The 21696-nt window shown below is 49.2% G+C and overlaps 1 protein-coding gene across 14 annotated transcripts in view; it reads left to right on the forward strand.

The window, feature by feature from the left end:
* Positions 1-21696, forward strand: part of ADGRB1 (adhesion G protein-coupled receptor B1) — a 293366-nt gene that overhangs the window by 62210 nt on the left and 209460 nt on the right. For all 14 annotated transcript variants that reach the window (XM_074557880.1, XM_074557889.1, XM_074557884.1 and 11 more), the window contains one exon: positions 18944-19863. In XM_074557880.1, the coding sequence (XP_074413981.1) occupies positions 19116-19863 (748 nt within the window). In that variant the 5' untranslated portion in view covers positions 18944-19115. The remainder of the gene's footprint in view (positions 1-18943; positions 19864-21696) is intronic.

A 21696-nucleotide genomic window follows, 5' to 3' on the forward strand; every position in this document is an offset into this window, starting at 1 on the left:
CCCACTTCTGGCATCTCATCTTTCCATGTAATTTTTTTTTCAGATTTTTTGAGTGCCAGTGATTTGGCAATACCAGAGCCATGAAGGGTTCAGGAAGGCTACTCAGCAGTGTTGCTCTTTATTGTTAATTTTCCAACACTAATCCAGGCTTATGTTGAAATAATTGATCAGTGATGAAACCTCTTCTCTTGGGATGCTGTACAATATCACACAATAATACAATCTTTTAAAATTATGAGAACAATGTCTCACTAACCTGATTGTTTATTGGCCAAGGCAAATAACAGAAAAAGTGTAATTACAGCAGAATTATATTGCAATTAAAACGTAATTATACTGTGGTTTGGTTTTTTCCTCAATCAATAATTATTTCTGTTGATATAATAAGAACATTAACTGCATGAGTGAGTGGCTTGTGTTGGCTCTCTGGTGTCCCTGTGCTACCTGAATTGAATGTACAGCACTGCAGTGACATTTACAGTATTTATTCTCAGCCACACCATGAGGTACTCAGTTCTTCCCTGAGACACGAGGGGGTGTGTGCATGTGTGTGCACAAATGTGAAGCACTGATACATGCAATGCATCCCATAATTACCAATTATGTCATTGCATTGTTGCAAATTTCAATTGCAATATTAATATATATCATAATGGAGTATAATTACGTTACATTTGTATTTGTGGTATTAAAGCGTGTCAGAGAACACACTTATCATAATTACACTGCAATTGCTCTTTAACAGGAGTGGAATTGCAGTCACCATATTATGAAATATGACAGAGTTACCTTTATGTATTATTTGTGTTAAAGTAAAATTTAGAGGGCCTTGTAATCAGTATCTGCTGAAGAAGATAAGGATCTTCCATAGATATCAGGAAACAGATCCAGAGTGAGCTCTAGAAAAGGTCCCTGACTCCACAACATTTTTGGCATTAGTCCTGAAGTGGCATCTGTCTCCCTATTTTGAGGTCCAGTTTCTGTCTCCCCATGAATTGTCTTCACTGAGCAGTGCTGCTGAGGAATTTGTCCATGGATAAATTTGTCCATGGGAACTTACGCCCTTCCCAAAGACATGGGGACAGCAGTGATCCCAAAATGTGCTCCTGGAAGCTCCTCTGTCAATGAGGGACTGCCCAAGACACTTTGCACCACAGGAGCTTTGTCCAAAATCACTCCCTGCTGCAGATTCCCATTTCTTCCCACAGAAAGATCAAGGAATCTTGAGGGGACAGCTCAGATTTACATCTCTGTCTTTTAGGCATCCAAGGATGGATTAAATTACTCATTCTGAGTATTTAATGGAAGATGTTCCTGTCCATGGCAGGAGGTGGGAGTGAGATGATCTTGAAGGTCCTTTCCAATTCAAACCATCCATGTCTCTGTCATCTTCCAGGTGGTCCTGCCTACATCTTAAACATCAAAACCCAGTGGCTAAAGTGGGAGTGAAAGAAAAATCCCCATTTTCTCAAGTCTTGGGCAACTTGTGTCCTTTTCCTTGAAGAAGCTTCAGATAAAATGCACAGTACCTCTTTCCATTGTGGTTCAACCCACAAGTTACAGTGGCACAATCTACTTGATCTTCTCTTTCTGGCCCTGGAATCTTCCTGGGTCATTCCTTAGCCTGGAGAGTTTGGTTTGCAGGGAAGGCGAGGATGCTGAGCAGAGGGGTGAGGATGTACACACATATTTGCCTCCACACTTCTGCTGCTGCTCTTTGGTGATCCTTGGCAGGGAGAAGTTCATGATTTTCTGCAGATTCATCTCCCAGAGTCAAATGTAGGACTCTCCTGATGAATATCCATTGTCATCCTTGTTTATTTGCTGAACTAAAATCTCAATTTCCTGAGGAATGTGGGTACCCTTAGAGCTTGGTCTGCCAAGGGTGGAAACAAACAACCTGAACCAACATTTACTTTCTGCAGTATTTATGATTCACCAAAACAATTGCTCTTGGCAATCTTGCAAGGCAGGAACTTTATTTCAGTAAAAATTATTTGGACAAATACACTGTGATGTAGGCTCGGGCAAGAATGTGTCTGAGTGTGTGGGCTTCTTGCAGGATATTCAAGGAGCTCTGAGCAGAGGAGGATGAATCAGGATGAATGAGCCAGAGAAAAATCAAGAAGATGCATAAAAGAGGTCTTTACAGCTGCATGAAAACAATATGTAGGCATTCAGCTCAGGAATAAAGAGATGGATTCCTGGCCCCGCTGACGTCACTGAGGCTCCTTGGAGTCAGTGAATAACTTTGGATCTATATCAAAGACGGAGGGTCCTTATTTCCAGAGAAAACGGCTACAAACTCTACAAGTTCCCACACCACTTGAGCTCCATGTCCATCTTCACTGGTTCTCAGTGAAGAATCCTGAGGCTTCAAGATTTTAACTCTGGGGTTGCTGAGTTCCTTCCCTCTATTCTCTCCCTCTATTCTCATCCTGCACCTATTGTTTTGCCAGTGACAGATCTTTAAAATTCAAGTCTTATTTTTTCCCTCTTTGTCTAGCCTGCTTTTTAACCAGCTTTTGGGGATTTTTGGATTCATACTGAGAATCATCATCATTTGAGCCACTTGAAAAGTGCATAAAATACCACAAATCAGGCATCACGGGGTCAGAAGTTCCCATGGGCACAGAGTAATGGAGAAGTAAAGGAGCCTTATGCTCCTTTAGGAGCAGACTGAGTGGGTGAGATCTCTATCCTGTCCTAAATATTCCAAGGAATTCATAGGTGTGGGGTATGTTCAGGGTGATGTGCTCAACTCAACTCAACTTGGCTCAGACTGAGAATATAAAATAGAGGGATTGTGTTGGGTGGGAGAGTTGATGTCTGCAGTTATATTTAAAGCACAGCTGATCTTCACCTTCTAAAAGTCCCATTTCCATTCATCCGTCTCCCCCAACTGACGCTAAATGCCTTCAAGTCCCATTTGTTTTTCTGGGATCTTATTTAATTCAGCTCCTTCCCGAGCCTGTGAAGTGAGGCAGCATTTCTGCCTGGTTGGTTTTTAATTGGAATTAGTTTCCAATCGATCAGATCTCCTAAATCATAATCTCAAGAGGTGCTGATGCTGTTTAATGTCAGTTTGTGTGTCTTTAGCCTTACTGGGAACTCATGAAGGAGGATAAAACTCACATTGCAGAGGAGCTGGCCACTCATGGCCACTCATTCCAGTTTGCACTAGAGAGAGACTGGATTTGTAACATTTTGGTGGGAATGAAACAATAGAATGGACTCCCCATCCCTGGAAGTGTTCAAGGCCAGGTTGGACAAGACTGAGCAATCTGGTCTAGTGAAAATTGTCCCTGCCCATGGCAAGGAGTGGAATGAGATGATCTTGAAGGTCCCTTCTAACCCAAACCATTCTGTGATAGCATGAAAATAAAGAAATTAAAACATGGATCCTGCAATGACACAATGATCGTGTCATGTTGTGCATGGGAGAAATTGTTGCTGAGCTTTTTTTACAAGGTCAGCCCTCCAGGTTCATTGGTCTTTCTCTCAAGCAGGATGTGCTGGCAAATCTTCTGGTAGAGCTGGATCCAATCAAAGTTTGCAAGCCCAAGGACAATCCCAATAAAATACACAGGGGTCACAAACTGTGTTTTCTCACTGGAGCTGTGCTCTGCTGTAAAATTTGCTGCTGACTTGTACCTTCATTACCTGGCTTATACAATCTACTCCAGGCTCCAGGAACGGCAGGGGCTGTGGAGCAGCACTGTAGCAGTAGGAGCTGTTCGCCACAGCCCCTGCCCAGGATTGCTGCGCTTTCCCTGCGGCAGGTGGAACGCAGGAAACAAATAAGAATTTCACTCAGTCCTCTTAAGAGTGAGTGGGCAGACAGGACCATTTTCACCAGGGTCCTTCTGACTGGCGTGGACCTGAAACAGCACCGTTTCTGCCTGAAATAGCACGCCACAGGCAGAGACATTTTGTTTTTGCTAAAAGCAAACAGAGTTGCTAAGAAACGAATATTGCAGAGATGGAAATCCACAAAAGGTTTGACAGTTGCCGAATGGTGCGCGGCTTGGCAAACGTGGCCAAGCAGCCAGCCAGGAGGAGACAGACAATTCCATGGTGCTTCCAGCAGGAAACCCATTTCTGTTCTTCTCATCTTGTCTCCATCAAGCATGTTGATGATGAGGACTAAAAAAACCAGGAGGATAAGAGGGACAGGGCCCTGTGAACAGGGAATCATGGAATAGGTTGGGTTGGAAAGGAACTTCAAAATCATCCAGTCCTGACTCCCTGCCATGGGCAGGGACACCTTCCACTATCCCAGGTTGCTCCAAGTCCCATCCAACCCTGCCTTTGGACACTTTCAAGGATGGGGCAGCCACAGCTTCTCTGAGCAACCTGTGCCAGGGCCTCACCATCCTCACAGGTAGGAATTTCCTCCTAATCTCTAATCTAAATCTGTCCTTTATCAGTTTGAAACCACAGACCCTTGTCCTGTCCCTATCTGCTCATGTAAAAAGACCCTCTCCCTCCATTTTATAAGCTCCCTTAAGGCACTGGGAGGCTGTGTTGGGGTGTCTCCAGAGTCTTGTCTTCTCTGACTGGTCTGAACAACCCCAGCTCTCTCAGCCTGTCTTCAAGGAGAGGTGCTGCAGCCCTCTGACCATCTTCGTGGCCCTTAATGAAATCTTTTGTGCATCTTCACCAGTGATGGCTCTTTTCTAGACTCTGGTCCTGGATCCTCAACATGATGAGGATCAGTGACCATGTTGGTGCCACCTTCCCCAGAGTGTGGGGACATTGCCTTATGTTTAAGCCACTTTGGAGACAGAGGACTCAGGTTTTTACCAGCACCATGTCCCACATTAGGCAGTCAGATTTCAGCTACCTCAATTCCCTGTGCTGGAGAGGAGATCTTACATAATTTCCCTCTCAGATGACAAATGGTAAACACTCTGTATCCTAAAGGTGACGTTCATCATGTTCGTGACTCTGTGCATGGTGCTTCTCCCTCAACAATGCTTTGAGAGCAGTTTTGGTGAAAAAAAATCCCAGAAATACGAAACATTTGAGGGATTGATGTCCCCTACTGGGGCACAGTGCGTGGTTTAAAGACTGAGAAACCAGAAATCAACACCACCTGTAAGAGTTGAAGGGCTCCCAGTGCATTGCTGTTATTGTTAGGTGCGCTCTTCAGGAAGGTGGGGCTGGGGTGGAAAGATACGAAATATTAAAATAGAAGATAGAAGCAAATCAAACTCAGGCTGAGCCAATCCTGGCTAATAAAGGATGCCAGGAGTTGGTGTTAATTTGTGTCTGATTTAAAGTGCTTGGTGGGTGGAGAGAGAACAGCCCACAAGAGGCAGCTGGGCTCCTTTTCCATCCCCCAGCCCTGCTGTTGGAGCGGCGTGGTGGGGGAAAGAGGAGCGCACAATCAGGCGATTCATCCCCACGCTGTCGCACTCTGCAAAGGCAAAGGAGAAGGAGGAAAGGAGGGAGAGAGAAAAAGCACTGATCCAGTTCTCATGAAAAGCACTGGCAGCAAACTTTATGCTCCTGCTCCCCTAACTGGGATCTACCAGCTCTACCCACGTTTTTCGGCTTTTTGTGAGTTACCAAAGGGCAGGATTGACAAAAAGAAATTGGATTAATGCTTTTCCTCACCTTGCTCTTTGGGTCAGGATTGCTGAGGGTTGAGGGGAGTGCTCTGATCTGCTGCTGGTACTGGCAGAGGTCACAGTCTACTCAAAAAATTGATGATTTATGTGCAGGGAATGGTAAGACAGGGAAAAGCTCCCCACTGATGTGGCTCCAATGCAAAATCAGGTAGATCAGGCTCTACCTGATCCCACAGAGGTGATACCTGGATTTGCTCCCTAGAGAGAGATCAGAGAGCTGGGGCTGCCCAGAGGGGCTGTGGACTCCCATTCCTGTAGGGATTCCAGCCCAGCTGAGCAGGGATGTGATTAACCTGGTCTAGTGGAAGGCTGGACCCATGGCAGGGGGTGGGAACTGGATGGCCTTTAAGGCCCCTTCCAACCCAAATCATCCCATGATTTTATGATTCTCTGATCTTTCCCACCCCTCAGCTCCTGCAGGGACACCTGAGGGAACACCCCCTTGGGCTGTTCATGTCCAGGCACCCCCTCTGAGGCTCCACCTCTCCTCATAAATAACTGAGGGATTACGGGCAGGCACCAGAGCGGTCCCATGATCATCCAGACCAATTAATTATTTCCACGCTCCCTGGTGAAGCTTTGGCCCAAGGCAGTGCCAGGACACATGGTGGCAGATGGCTGAGCCAAGGGACTCTCTCCAGCCCCTCTCAGAGGGAAGGAGGGCTGGGATGTGTCCACAAGCTGTGCCATGCCTGGTCCCAGAGCCAAAACACAGCCCCTGCTCCTCATCCTTCAGCAGCAGAGCCCGTAGCCTGTGGAGACAGACAGCAAAAGGGCAAATTAGCATTGATTTGGCATGTGGATTCCTGTTCTTCAGGAACTAAAGGAGGGCCATCTGCTCATTGTGTCTGGCACGAGGTGGGGGCTTGCATTCCCAACCATGCTGAGCTGGATTCCAGCCTGGAGCTACATGTGGAGATGCCCCAGGCTCTCCAGAGGTTGTCCTGGGAGATTGGAGACTTCCATAATATCACTGCCCAGTCCATCCCCTGGGCAAAAAAAGGCACCAATCCTCACCCCCTGGCACCTTCCTCATCATTCCTCTATTTCCTGGCTCACTAAAGCAGGATCCTGTGCTGCACAGGTGGGTTTGTCACAGCAGGGCTGCTTGGGAACACCTGGGGCTGAGGTTTCCCTAAACACTGCTGGTTGGAAACAGAAGAAAGAGCCTCAGAATCTTTCTCTGGAGGAAATGGGGCAAGAAGAATTGCCAGCACATGGCTTTGTGGCTGAATTCCCCTCCAAGGTCTTGGGTTTTGTGTAGTAACCTAAATTTAAGCCCTCTTGCCTGCAGACCTCCAGCTGCCCTCCAGCTCTTCAGTCCTGTTTTCCTCTCCTCTGATCCACAAGTAAATACTCACACAAATAAAGGAGCGTGTAAAAATCCCAGATTCTGCTGTCATCCCTGTGATGAAGTATCACCCAGGCCCTCCTCAGAATAAATATAAACCATTTTCCTTCAGCCCTTCATCTTCATCAAGGCTGCACAGAGACAGCTCACTAACCCCAGCCCCGAACCAGCACATCCTCAGTGGTGCACAAATCACTCCGTAACGTCCTCCATCATCTCCTGTGATTGAACAAAGGCAAGCAAAGTGAGAACAGAGGAAGAACTTTGCCTCCCAATGCCCCCCCTGCCTGCTCCTCACCAGTAATCTCCTCTCCCACGTCACATTGCTCAAGGGTTCCTGGAGAGAGGGCTGGAAAGGGGAACAGGGTACATCTGTCTCCTTTATGCAAATCCTGAACTGCTTGTCATGAGACTGATGGATGAGATGCGAGGAATAATCCAGCTTGTTAACGCCTGTGCTGTGATTGCATCCCTCTGCCAGCCTCCCTGCATTCCAGCATCCCAGGGCTTCTTACAGGGGAGCCTGGAAGGCAGGTTCTGCCCTGAGGAGCCTGTGAGGAAAAGGAGAGGCTCCAGGGAGCACAGCAGGCAGGATGCTTTGCTGTCCAGCAGGGTTAGAGCAGGCACAGCCCTGCGTGGGGATGAGCATGACAATCCAGGGGAATTTAGGTCAGGGCACATCACCATCCATCCCAAGGGCAGCTTTCCCACAGAGTGGAGTGGGAGGATGGATCAGGCCAACCCACTTTGGGAGGGGGTTTTAACAACGTGGATGTGATTTGTAGCACTCTTTTTTGTTTCAGGCTCTGTAGATGGTTTGGCAGTTTGGAAATAATTTTTGTGGCTTGATATGATATCTCTGCACTTTTTTACAGTAGATGAAATAATGATTATTTAGGGAAGGAGTAGGAGACAGAGAATCATGGAATCATGGAATCATGGAATCATGGAATCATGGAAGGAATAAGAGACATAGAATCATGGAATCATGGAATCATAGCATGGAATCACTGGTTTTGGAAGGGATTTTTAAAGATCATCTACTCCACTCTCCAACTTCCATGAGCAGCAGCAAAGTGGGGCTTGGTTTGAAAGAGACCCTGAAGGGATCTGGCAGCAAAATCTCTGCCAGAGGGACAACTTCCACAAGACCAGGGTGTTGAAAGTCCCATCCAACCTGGCCTGAAACATCTCCAGGTTTGGGGCAGCCACAGTTTCTCTGAGCAACCTCTTCCAGTGCCTCAGCACCCTCATTATAAAAAATTCCTTCCTCATATCCAACCTGCACCTAGTTTAAAGCCACTGTCTCTTGTCCTGTTGCCACAGGCCTTGGTAGGAAGCATCTCTCCCTCTTTCTTAGAAGATTTCTGAATATTTTGAAAAGCTGCAATGAGATTTGCTGGAACCATCTCTACTGCAGGTTTAACAGCCCCAGCTCTCTCAGCCTGTCTGCACAGCAGAGGGGCTCCAGCCCTCGGATCATTTTTTGGATGCTTTCCTCTGCACCCACCAGCTCCACGCCTTCCTTGTGCTGAGTGATCCAGCACTGAGGTCTCACCACAGGGGCAGAATCACCTTCCTCACCCTGCTGGCCTCTCTTCTTTTGAAGCATCTCAGGATCTGGTTGGTTTTTGGCTGCAGTCTCACACTGCCAGCTTATGTCCAACTTCTCATCCACCAGTATCCTCAAACCCTCCTCCTCCTCAGGGCTACTCTTCATCCATCATCCCCCAGTCTGAAATTGGGAATTGCCCTGGGCTGGGGCAATCCATCCTAATCCTATGAAATCCTACCAAATCCATCTGGATAACCCATGAAAGGCTGAAGAGAAAGCACAGAAAGAGCCACCCTGAGACTGGCAGCTGCTCCCAGACCATCCTGCTCAAGAACAATGGTTTGACCTCTCCTCCACACATTCCCTAATCCATTTTGTCACCCTTTTATGCCTTTGGCCTCCACATCATCCTGTGGCAATGAGGTCCCTGCTGGAATTATGAGCTGTGTGAAAAACCACTTCCTTTAGTTTGGGGTCAGTGAGGATGGCTCCTGCCTCACCAGCCTTGATTCACTGCTGCTCCCCATGTGGACCTCAGGGAGAAGGTGCTGCAGGAACACACATATTTATTGTTCTGCTTTGTAAGTGCAGGGTGCAGATTGCTGCTGCTTCAAGGTCATGGCTGGATCCAAAACCATAGAAACTCGGGGCTTCAAAAGGGATTTGCTTTGTCTCTGTTTCTCTCCACCTTCAGGGGCTGTGCTCAGCTTGGTAGAAAGGCTCCACACCCTGCTCAAGCTCAGGTATTTCTGCCACCTCCATGACTCTGGGAAGTTCCCATTTGCCTATTTTAGAGATTCCAAAGCCCCTCATTTCAGACCCTGTGGAAGCAGATGGAATCTCTCCCATCACTAAAGTGATACTGAAATTCAAGTTCTTCTGTGGTACTCACTCTATGGACAGTGAAAGTAAGGTGAGGGTTGGTCACAGCTCTGGTTTTACTGAAATGTCCTGTGTTCTAAGTGTCTTTTGTAGGCACAGCCTGAATCTCTATCCTGCCATTGCTGGAAAATTGCAAATCTGAGCCATAGGATCTCACGGTACTTCTGTGTGTGATTTAATGACGTCCTCGCTGGGCATTGGAAACTGAATGCCTAAAAATTACAAGCTGAATTCCTGTTGTCAGAAGGGGAAATGTTCCCAATCCAGTTATAACTTTGCTGAGGCAGCAGCATTCAAAAACAGCATGGTGCACCTTCAGGGTTGATGTAAAATTGGACTCTGATGCAGTCTTTCCATCTTTTCCCAGCTGCCTCCCAGGAAATTCATCCCCATCACTGGGGAGTGGAAACATTGTTTGTCTGGTGGGGGGAAACTGAGGCAGGGTCATTCAAAGCCATGGAAGGAGCCAGAAGAAGAGCCCACATTGCATTTTCTATACATTGGGGCTGGTCAGAGGCCTCTGGTCATTCCTGCTGATTATCCCCAGCCAGGTATGAGCTGGAGAGCAGCAAAGGGGAAATCTCCTTTCCTGGTGCTGGGAGAAGCACTAAAACTTGGGTTTGTGCAGATTCTAGTCCCAAGCTGGTTGCAAAATCAGCTGTTTGGGTCTTGGTCTCCTTTGGTTTCCCTTGGGCAGCTCTGAGGTGCCATGGGGCAGGAAAAGGTTGGGTTGGAAGGGACCATAAAGATCATCCAGTTCCAATTCCCTGCCATGGGCAGGGACACCTTCCTCTATCCCTGGTGGCTCCAAGCCCCATCCAACCTGGCCTTGGATAATTCCAAGGATGCGGCAGCCACAGCTTCTCTGGGCAGCCTCTGCCAGGGCCTCACTACCTTGCCAGGGAAGAATTTCTTCCTAAATTTTGGCCTGAAACACTGAAACATCACTGCCTACACATCTCAGGACAGTTCCTGGTGAGGTTTTTGCCCCAGCCAATAATCCCCACCCCAGAGCATGCCAGGGCACAGCTCAGGAGAGAGCATTAGACCCTGTGGAATAGGGAATTCTGCCACAGGAACAGGAGCTGTGTCAAGGCTTTTCTCTTTGGGAATAGGAGTTCAGCTTTGGGAATAGGAGCTTAGCCGCAGGAGCTGTTTCAAGGCTTTTCTCCCCAAGGGCCAGAAAAGGAGACTGAGGATGGGATAGGTGCAGGATGCAGGAGTCAGCAGGGTCAGGATGTGCACCCCAGGAATCCCAAAGCCCAGTTTTAGCTGTGCCAAACATCCCTGTGCACATGTCTCTGTGCAAGCCTGAGCTTCAATGCATACACAGCCCCTCCCTAAATATCCCCTATCCCTGGGGGGTTCCCACTTAGCTCCCCAGCTAATGCCAGTGCTTTTAACCTCCAGCTGCATTCCCAATCAATCCCATCCTGGTTCCCAGCTCCAATGAGCAGCGATGGAAGCGTCTCTGTTCCCTCCTTGGGGTGACCTTGCCCTCAGAGGCCCTCTTGTGTAACACTCACACTCAGGAGCAGGGTGGTGATGGAGGGAAAAAGACCCCAAAGGGTTGGCTGTGAGCACTGGCAGGCAGGAATAAGGGAATGGGGAAAATGGAATTTTTCTAGGATTTTCTGGTGCAGAATCCATGGTATTTTTTGATACCACTGATGGGGATGGGTGGGAGTTAGGCCAGGCAGGGAGAATGGGTGATGCTGGCATGGAGGAAAAGCTGATTTTACCAGGATCAGAGGGGTTGTGGATTCCCCTGGGAGTGAAGAAATGCCTAGGAACTCACAGCAGGTTTGCTGTAACCCCACTCTCAATGGGGATTTTGTGACGGTGTTCACAGGGGTCAGAAGATGAGGGAAGAGATGAGGATCTGACTCCATGTTTCAGAAGGCTTGATTTATTATTTTATGATATCTATTACATTAAAACTATACTAAAATAATAGAAGAAAGGATTTCTTTAGAAGGCTAGCTAAGAATAGAATAGGAAGGAATGATAACAAAGGCTTTTGGCTCAGGGCTCTCTGCCCGAGCCAGCTGGGCTGTGATTGGCCATTAATTAGAAACAACCACAGGAGACCAATCACAGACCCACCTGTTGCATTCCACAGCAGCAGATAATCGATGTTTACATTTTGTTCCTGAGGCCTCTCAGCTTCTCAGGAGGAAAAATCCTAAAAAAAGGATTTTTCATAAGAGATGTCTGCAACAGGATTTCAGTCTGCTTTCCTTAAACTGAGATAAACTAAGGCAGGGTGAGATGTCACATGATGACCTCCATCAAGAACCTTCTGCCAAGAACCCCCCCGTGCTCCTTGACTTTGCTGTGCCAGGAAATCAAAGCCACCCCTGTGGAATCCTTGAGAAGCTCAAAGTCCTGCCAGGGCTCCCATGAGGCAATGCCAAGGGATTTGCACCTATGCAAGGGAAAGCTGAGGAGAAAAGTAGATGTGGATTGGGATGAGATGATACTTAAAGGACACCAAGAGCACAGACAACACCTGGGTGAGGCTGTGCTGGAGCCAACAGAGCCCTGAGCCCCCTCTTCTCAGGCAGCCACATCTGGAGCACAGCTGGCCCTCCTGCTTGGCCAGGATTTTCCCTACAGAATTTTGACTGGATCCTGGATTTTGAGCTCCAGTCTTTGTGCTCAGCTGTCCCCTGATCCCACCCACTGGAAAAAAAAATCATCCAGAGCAAGGAACTGAGCCTGACCTTGCAAACCCTGAGAGCTTTTAGCCCATCTATAGTCAACATCATCAGGAACAGGCACCTTAGTCTTTAAATTAATCTCCTTTTGGGATGAAATCCTGGTTGGCTGGAAATGACACATCATCTCCAGCACCCTGCTGGAATTCTTCAGATCATGGAGTCCCCAAAGGAAAGCAGAGGATGCTTCTCACATCCATCTTTGCAGGTGGGGAAGGATTGGCAGAGATGCTTCACTGACAGAGAGCAGAAATCCTGGAGCAGGATTCAAATCTGGCTCCCCCTGGTTGTGTCTCCCCATCTGGCCAGTCCTGAAGGACATCACAGGTGGGAGGGTTCAACCAAAGCTCAGGGGCTTTGGAGTTTCCTCATTGTGGTTGAAAGCCCCAGGATGATCCATTTTGAGATATTTCCCATTTCCCAGCCCTTCCTTTCCCCACATCCCCTCTTCCAGCCTTTGAAAATTGAAATAGGATCAGGATCCTGACCCACAAGGTGATTTCCCTCAGAATCAAACATTTCCCACCCTGTTCATGCTGTTCAGGCTGTTCCATATCTGCAGGTGCCTTTCCTGCTTGGAGCTGGGAGAAATTTGGGATGAAGGATGCTGGTGTGTGTGTATATATATAATTTATTAACACAACAGGCAGGTGAGATTTTGGCTTTCTCTGCACTCAGGAGACTCAAGGGGAGGCAAGGGGAACAGTCTCTGCAATGATGGAGCAGATATTCCAGGATGTGAGGGGGCCATGCAGAAATCTGTGGTTTGAAAATCATGGAATTGTTTGGGTTGGAAGAGACCTTAAATATCATCAAATTCCATCCCCTCTGCCATGGGCAGGGACACCTTTCCCTTGCCCAAAGCCCTCAGACCTAGCCTTGAACACTTCCAGGGATGTGGAAAACACACCATAAAAAACAAAACTAAGGAAAAACCCTGATTTTGGAGCACTGATTTTTATGGAAGAGGTGCTGCTCCAGGACCTGTCCAAGCTCTGTGGGTGCCTTCCAGGGTTAACTCCTGTCCCTGCAGCCCAGCAGAGCCACTGAGCAAAACAACACTCAGGTCTGAGTCCTTCTTGACTCCTCTCTGTGCTGTCAGCTCACAGATGCCACTGTGTTTTTCCAGGCATTTCCACTCTGCTTTGCTCCCTCACCAAAAAAAAAAAAAAATCAAAATTTCCAAGCTGTTGCAGCTTTTTTTTTTCTTTTTTTCTCTCTCTGCTCACAGTTCCTTGTGAATAAGGACAGAACAAATTCCTTTCCTGTGTTTTCTCAGACTGGAGAGGGACTTTTCAGGGCCAGGCATTTTTCTGCCTCAGGCAAAAAGGGTATTTAATGTGATATCTGGGGACTTTCTTTCAGGGAAATGGGAAGCCCCAGGAAAGGGAGGATTATCTCGGTGAGAGTGGCTTTCACCCTGCTGGGATGTCAGCCCTGCACCAAGGTCAGGAGGAGGAAAAGCAGAGGGAAGAAAATCCTGGCCAGTGGCACATCTGGAGCCAGTGGGCAGAGAAAGAGGAGCTGGAAGTGCTGAACCAGAGGGAACAGGTCAGGAGAGGGAGTTGGGAATGCTCCTACAGGCAGCGGTGGGGAAGGATGCCCTTCCTGCAGTCATCTTGATTTTTTTTTTTCTCCCCTTATTTTTTTCCTTTTTCTTTTTTTTTATTTTTCCACAGAGTGTTTGTGTGCCTGTGGGTTTGTGTGCATGGCTAAGAGTGCCCTCCATTGGCCACATCCCGGCTGCTGCTCCAGGAGCATCACCAGCACAGGCAGGGAAGGTGGTGGGGTGGGTGCTCCAGCAGGGATGTCACCTTTCCCTCGTGGGATGACTGTGCCATGCAGGGATTTTGGAAAGCAGGACATGGAAACAGCCTGCAGGCTGCTCCTGCCCAAGCAGAGCTGAAATCCATGGGCTGGGCACAGCTGCAGGGCTGGACACGCCAGTTTGGAGGTGTCCACCTTGGTGGGATGGGGTGGATTGGGCTGGTCAGGCAGAGGGTGGAGGCTGCTGTGGGTAAAATCAGGATGATTTTACTCCCCACAGGATGGATGTGAGGGTGCAGAACCTGTGCAGGAATCAAGCAGGAACACAAGGCTGGTGGCAAAATCCAGCCTCAGACCTGGATCATTCTTACAGGAAGACAGGGCCCACCATGGTGGTCAAAGCTTGGACTTGGTGACCTTGGAGATCTCTTCCAGCCTTAATAATTTGATGATTCTATGGCTTGCAGGCCAAAATTCACTGGGACCAGCACAAACTGGATGCCTAAATCCCTACAGCTCCAAAATTCACTGGGACCAGCACAAACTGGATGCCCAAACCCCTTGGGCTCCAAAATTCACTGGGACCAGCAAAAATTGGATGCCCAAATGCCTTAGACTCCAAAATTCACTGGGACCAGCACAAACTGGATGCCTAAACACCCTGAGCAGCCCAGGTGTAACCTGTGGGTAAATTCTTGCCTGGTTTTGGTTTGAGCTGTGAAGGTCTGTCCCAGAGGATTTCTGATCCAGTGGATGCCAGAGTGGGATGGGAAGTGATCAGCAAGGAGGTAGAAAAAGTTACCAGGGCTGTGCTCAGTAATTGTGGGAGGGTGCAGGAACCTCACTGGTGACTCCCAGCTCTTCATAATCCCCTTCCTTGTCACCCCTGACACCTGCACAAGGTAACCAGGGCAGAAGGACCATTCAGACCAAGCTTTTCAGCCTCTTTCTGTGGGTTTCTTGGGATGAAAAAAACATTTTTGCCAGGGACACACACACAATATTTTGGTTTGTCCTTGAGAAATGCAGGCAAAGGACAGCCCAAGGTGCTCCAATGTCACCTGCTGTCCCCAGGCTTTGCTCTGCCAGACCCATCTCCCAGGCACAGATGGAAGGAAAGGATTGGGAGGTTTTGTGTGCTCCAAGTTGGAGCCAAAGGATGGGACCAGGCAGGGATGTTTTCCATCACTCAAAATTCCAGAAACAGCCAGGCTACCACTGACTGTGGCAAAAACCATGGGAATGTGGGTAAATTTAACTGTGTGCCATAGAAATGTGACCTCCACCATTGCAATAATCTGATTTTCACTCATTTAACATCACTTCCCCAGCTGCAGGCTGTAGCCTGTGGTTATATGTCCCCTTGGGGTTTTTTGGGATGGAAATGTAGGAGATGGATCTCTGCTGACACACATCACCTATCAGGTTCCTGTTGCATCTTTCTGCCACATTCAACACTTGTTGAGCCAAAAATCCGGGTTTGGAGGGGGCTTTGCCCACCTATTCCTGCTCTAAGTAAAGATTCCCACTTCAGCAGGGATTAGTTAAAATAGAAAAAAAAATATGTTTATGCTCCTTATGGTGAAACCTTCCAGATGGGACTGCTCTGAGGGGAAATCAATTGTGAGACTTAACAACCTTAACAGGTCTGGTTTAAGTTTGTTGGCTTTCATGGTGCCTTTCCCAGACAGGGGCAGTGAGGGGGGAATTTGCTTTGTGCTCTCCACATCCTCAGACAGAAGCAGGTCTGTGGTCAGCGTGAGAAAAATTGAGTTTGTGGTGAGCAGGAGGCCTGGGCTGAATCCCAGGAGCTGAAGTCACCATAAGGGACTGGATTTCAAAAACAAACCCTGTCTCCTCATCATCTGGTTGCTATGGAGGCACTGCTGGCTCCTGCTTCCAACCAGGAAAGGCAGGTTTCTGCTCTGGACCAGAGGTTAAGATGATGAGAAAGATGGAGGAACTATTTACAAGAGCATGGTGTGACAGAACAAGGGGGATTGCCTTCCCACTGCCAGAGGGCAGGTTTGGATTGGATTTTGGGAAGAAATTCTTTACTCAGAGGGTGAAGTGAAGCCCTGCACGGAGAGATTCTGGATTCCCCATCCCTGGAAGTGTCCAAGGCCAGGTTGGACAGGGCTTGGAGCAACCTGGGGTAGTGGAAGGTGAGAGAGAGTTGGACAAAATTATCTTTATGGTCCCTTCCCACCCAACCTGCTCTGTGGTTCTGTGATCCTTGTGGGTCCCTTCTAACTCAATATATTCCATAATTCTCTGATCCCTGGCTGGCTCAGCAGGGTGAAGGTCGGGTAGAGTTTGGATTTGCAAACAGAATGAGCTTTTCCAGCACTGTCCTGAGAGAGCCAGTGGCCCCCTCAGACTCTCAGATAAAGCAAGAGCCTTTCAGCTCTGGAATCTGATGTTTAAAATGTTCACAGCAACCCCTCCTGCTAATCAGGAAATTTGTAAGATGTTTGGTAGCTGCCTGTGTCTTTTTGCGAGCAAGACCAGGTTTTCATCCCTTTTTCGCTCCTGAATCCTGGCCCCAGAGGCAGGCAGGAGCCTGGCAAGGGGAGATTTGCACTGTCGAGCTTTGTAGACTGCAAACCAGCCAGGAGTGGGGATCTGACTTGTAAAAAATTTAAGTCCAAATGCATTTGGACTCCGTGCTGATTAGTGTCAGGTCTAGCACACACTCAGCAATGTGGTGGCAGGGGCTGCAGAGATTTGAAGCAGGGATGAAACACAGTTTGCAAATAGCAGGTCTGACTTTGGAGCTCCGTAACCCTTTCCTGCCCAAAAGAAAAGGTTTTGGCAGAAGAAGGGAGATGCAGAGAGAAGTCTTTGATATAGAGCAGGGAGAGAAACCGAGGGAACGTGGAGGTGCATTTAGCTTCTCATCTCCTCCCAGATTCACAGGATGGTCTGTGGGCTTCTCATCTCTTGTTTCTCAGTCTCTCCTGGGGCTGGGATTAGCTGCCTGAGCTGTGGATTTGCTGGGAATTTGTAAAGATCCCTCTGTTTGCAGTCTGGGAAGGCAGAGCCTGGCATGATGTGGGAGATGGCAGCACTGGGGACAGCACTGGAGCTGGGGCTGCAATGAAAACGAGTTTTCCCTCCTCCCTGGATGCAGATTCCCCTCTGCATGGTCTCTCACCCTGATTCCTCCCTGGCAGTGCCATCCTGATCATGGGAAACACATCCCAGACGATCTGAATTATTTGGAGGTTGCAGCCCAGGGCGATGTTGTCCCCCTGGAATTGGGCTGTTTGCATTTCAGTGCAGAGGTCCTGAGCAGTCCCTTTCACTATGAACCACGAAGTCTCCCCAGATAATGGCAGATGTCTGACTTTATAGGAGGAAATCTTCCTCCCAGGTTCCCCTCCATCCTTTGGAAATGGGGCAGCAGATCTGTTTTGGAGGCAGCGAGTGCTGCAGGGTCAGGATGAGCCTCACCCAAAAGGAAATGTCTGATTTTCTCTACCTGGGGTGAGCTCAGAGGGAAAAAGCTGGAAAGGTGGGAGGGAAAGGGTGCCATGGCTGTGTGGTCAGCAGTCCTGCCCCACACTCTGAGGGTCTGCCCCTCCTGCCCTGTTAACAGAACCCCTCCCCAAATCTGGGGGTGGACAACTGTGGGAGGGGGTACAAGATAAGGAAAGTGCTGCTACTCATTTATTTCCCCTTCTCTCTTCTCTCATGGAGAGAGGAGATGGAGGGAAGGGACCACAGGAGAGTCTTGTTGGGGTAAGAGAGGAAGATGTACACGAGTGCCTCTTTGGCATGGGGGGAGCAGGGCTCTGGGCAGCTGGGCTGTAGGAGGAATCTCTGCCACAGGAGGCTGCAGGGAATGCATCCTTAGGGCATTGCAGGGTGGATTCTACTTTGGAGGAAGGGTTTTGGGGGCTGAAGGAGGTCCTGGCACTGGCACAGAGGGTTCTCAGTCTCTGCAGATGCTCTAAGCCTGGCACCACAGGGTTTGGGGTGTCCTGCACTCAGGGGTGAAAGGAGAGGCGGGTGCTGATATGAGAAGAGAGAAAATCTGTCTCTCTTGTCATTTTTTTGCTCCTGTACTGGGTGTTCAGCTCCATCCATTATCCTGTCTGGCCTCAGGGTTACACCAGAGCTGGGTTCCTGAGCAACAACTCCCTTCCCTGCACGGTTTTGGTGGAAGGGAGAAACAAAATGAGGGGCATTAAGAGGCTAAAATCAAGTAGTGGCAGAAGGAAGAGGAGGCAGAGCCCAGCTGGCCATGCAGACCTCCAGCCCACCCTCCCCAGGTGCAGCCTGCAGTCTGTGTTGAGCCAGCTCCCTGGGGATGGAGAGAGCTGGAGCCTCCCTAACCCAGACACCAACCCTGGTTTCTTTGGGGACATGGTTCAGATTCACAGTCCAGGCTCTGCTGGGCTCAGCAGAGGGATCTGCATGGGCAGGGGGCACTGGGAAGGAAAGCAGAATCACAGGTGTGCTCACCCCCGGGTCAGGCACAGTTTGGTCCCTTCTGGGGTTTGGGACACCCCAAAATAAGCCTGGGGATGGGGACAACCCCAAACCAAACCTGGGAATGGGGACACCCCCAAACCAAGCCTGGGGATGGGGACACCCCCAAATCAAACCTGGGGATGGGGACACCCCAAACCAAACGTGGGCATGAAGACACTCCCAAAACAAACCTGGGGATGGGGATACCCCCAAATAAAACCTGGGGATGGGAACACCCCCAAACCAAACCTCGGGATGGGGACATCCCCAAACCAAGCCTGGGAATGGAGATACCTCCAAACCAAACCTGAGGATGGGGATACCCCAAACCAAACCTGGGGATGGGGACACCCCAATCCAAGTCTAGGAATGGTGATGTGGGGCTGCATCTTCTCCTCGTGAGAAGTGCCGGTGCTGGGGCTGCTCTGTGTGTTCTCAGCCGTGTGAAGGGTTAATAAAAACAACATCAACAACAAAGTACCGCCAAAACGACCAAATCCCAAATCTCTTCTCTTTCTCTCCCCTCCTCCTTCCCTTCCCTGTTTTTTTCCAGGTGTTGTTTATGGCCACAGGAGGGAGCTCAAATCCAGACATGGGAGGATCGGCTTGATTTCGGATCCAGAGCCTCTTAAACTCTGCTTTTCCTCTAAGCTGGTCCCTGTTATGTCCAGGATCTGGCACCTGCTTGACATTTACTTTGAGTTCCAGAGGACCCGAGACCTAGGATGAGGAGCATTGGATCCGCCCTGAACCTGCTTTTGGTATCTCCACTCTACTTTGTGTGGACCGTGGTCGCTCTGGACCTGGCACAAACTCCCTGCACCACTTTGGTCCAAGGGAAATTCTTTGGGTATTTCTCCTCCTTCGCCGTCTTCCCGTTGAACTCCTCCCTGTGCTCTTGGATTATCCAGAACCCCGACCCTCGCAGGTACACTTTGTACATGAAGATCCTCAAGCCCTCCGGCGTATGTGACCACCAGCACATCCGCACCTACCAGTTCGACTCCTTCCTGGAGTCCACCCGCACCTACCTGGGCATGGAGAGCTTCGACGATGTCCTGAAGCTCTGCGACGGCTCCACCCGCTTTGCCTTCCTCCAGTCCAACAAACAATTCCTGCAGATGAAGCAGACGGCCCCGCCGGGCGTGGACACCTGGCCCATGAGGTGGAAGCCCACCAAGGCTCAGGAGAGGGACTTCTCCGTGGAGTACCTGGTGGTGGGCAACAGGAACCCCAGCAAAGCCGCCTGCCAGATGCTCTGCAAGTGGCTGGACGCCTGCCTGGCCATCAGCAGCAGCTCCCACCCGTGTGGCATCATGCAGACCCCGTGCTCCTGCTCGGGAGGGGAGGTCCTGGATCAGGCCAGTGAGATCCTGGGCTTCACCAGGAAGAAGGAGGATTGCTACAAGGATGGGATTTACCTGGAGAACTGCGTGAGCAGCCCCAAGGACAGCAACGGAGCCGAGTTCCTGGGTGAGTGGAGGGTGGTCGAGGGGGTGTTGGGGAGGGAGGGCTGCTTGGGCTCTGCTCTCACACCGTCCCCGTCACCTCTGTGTCTGTATCTGTGGATGCCTGGCATGAAAAATCCTCATTTCCCAATCGACAGGCAGGTCAGGTAACCCACGGGGCTCTTTATGAGCCTTTTGCGACTGGAATTGCAAATCAGCTGCCCCTAAATATTCCCCGGGTTTCTGCAATTCCTTCTCGGGGCTTGTTCATTGCTTGTTTTACTCCTGCAGCCTCTGAGCTGCTGAGAGGGAGCTGCTTACCTGAGGGTGAGCAGTTTTCCAAAGTAATTACAGATGTCCTAGAAAAAACAGGATCCAAGCTACCTCCCGAGGCAGGCAGCCCTATCAACCACTTCTAATTCCTAGGGAAAACTTAATTCTTGGGTCTGGTTCAAAAGGAGATGGCAACAGAAGGCACTTTGGTTTTGTTCTCAGCTTTGTTTTCCTTCTGGAGACTTTCAGAAAGAGAATTCACCATGCTGCTTACATGGGGTTACTTGGGCTCATTCCTCAGATATTTCACTGGGTTTTGATTGTGGTCTTGAGTATGGAAAGGGACTGAGGAGGTGGGAGAGCCATGAGAAAAAGGGCTGTGAGTAAAGTGGGATGATCCTGAAGTCTGATCATGTTCTGGAGAGGGAAATGCTCCTTCCAGAGACCTGACACGGTCCTGCCAAGCAGAAGGGACTCAGGGGGATGTCTGGAAGTGGAGCCTTTTCTTACTGCCTGTGTCAGGTCTGCTCCAAGGTGTTTATTCTCAGCTCCCACCCCAGCATGCAAGTTATGTAAAGCAAAGGTGTGATGCTGAACAGCAACACAGGTGTCAGGGAATGGAGCCTCCGGTTCAGAGAGTCTCAGACCCCCACCAGAGCATTCCCTCTCTCATCTTTTTCAGGTGCTGGACTGAAATGTCCTCTGCCACCAGCAGAAAGCTGACATCTGTCTGGGTCAGGAATCTGGGGATCCTTCCTGGCTTCTCCACCCCTGTTGAGGATGGGATTTCTCAGGGTTGAGGGGAAGAGGCCAGATTTGCTGTTGCAGTAGGCAGGAGGTGACCAGGCACAGATTTGGGCTGTGCAGAGTGATTTTCCTGCAGACTGCAGCCTGGCCTTAGCTGGGAGATCAGGGTATGATCAGGTACTCGTGCTTCTGTCAGTGTATTTTGGGGGAGATTTTGCTTCTCACTGGTCTGTGAATCAATACATGAAGGCACAGCCGAGCCATAAATCCTGCAAATTAGTTCTTCAGTCGTGCCTCCCTCCCTGGCCACGAGCACAAGACTTTCCAGATTTGGGTTGGGTTTTTATTTTTTTTCTTGCAATGCCCTTTTCTCCTGTGTGAACAGCTCTGAGGAGCCTCTCGGAGTTCAGTCATGTGTCATGCCTGGAATTTGCTGATTGGGTGATTTATGCTTTCCACCCAAGCAGTGTGACCTTTCTCACTGCAACCAAAGGTGAAATTTGAAATAAGATTTTCAGCAAATCCTGAAGCATTCAAGCTTAATATTGGCTTTTGTAGGGATCTCTCCTAGTCCAGCTCGAGTGCCTGAATGTTCCCACCAAGTAAATATGAAAGAGGCTCGAGGGTGGCTGAATCAAAATCCTTTTTGGGTGTCAAATATTTGTAGAGTGCAGATAATTTTTCTGCTGGCTGCTCACATCTGCTCCACACTGGAGACAGGGAATTCTCATCTTGGCTGGTGGGATGCCATCCACACAGCAGCGATGCTTGCAGGGTGCCCGGGCTCTCCATGTGCTGCTCTGTCTGTCACTGTGTCTGTTTTGATTTATGCAAAGGC

Source organism: Zonotrichia albicollis, chromosome 1 (genome assembly GCF_047830755.1).
Source record: "Zonotrichia albicollis isolate bZonAlb1 chromosome 1, bZonAlb1.hap1, whole genome shotgun sequence".
NCBI classification, from domain to species: Eukaryota; Metazoa; Chordata; class Aves; order Passeriformes; family Passerellidae; genus Zonotrichia; species Zonotrichia albicollis.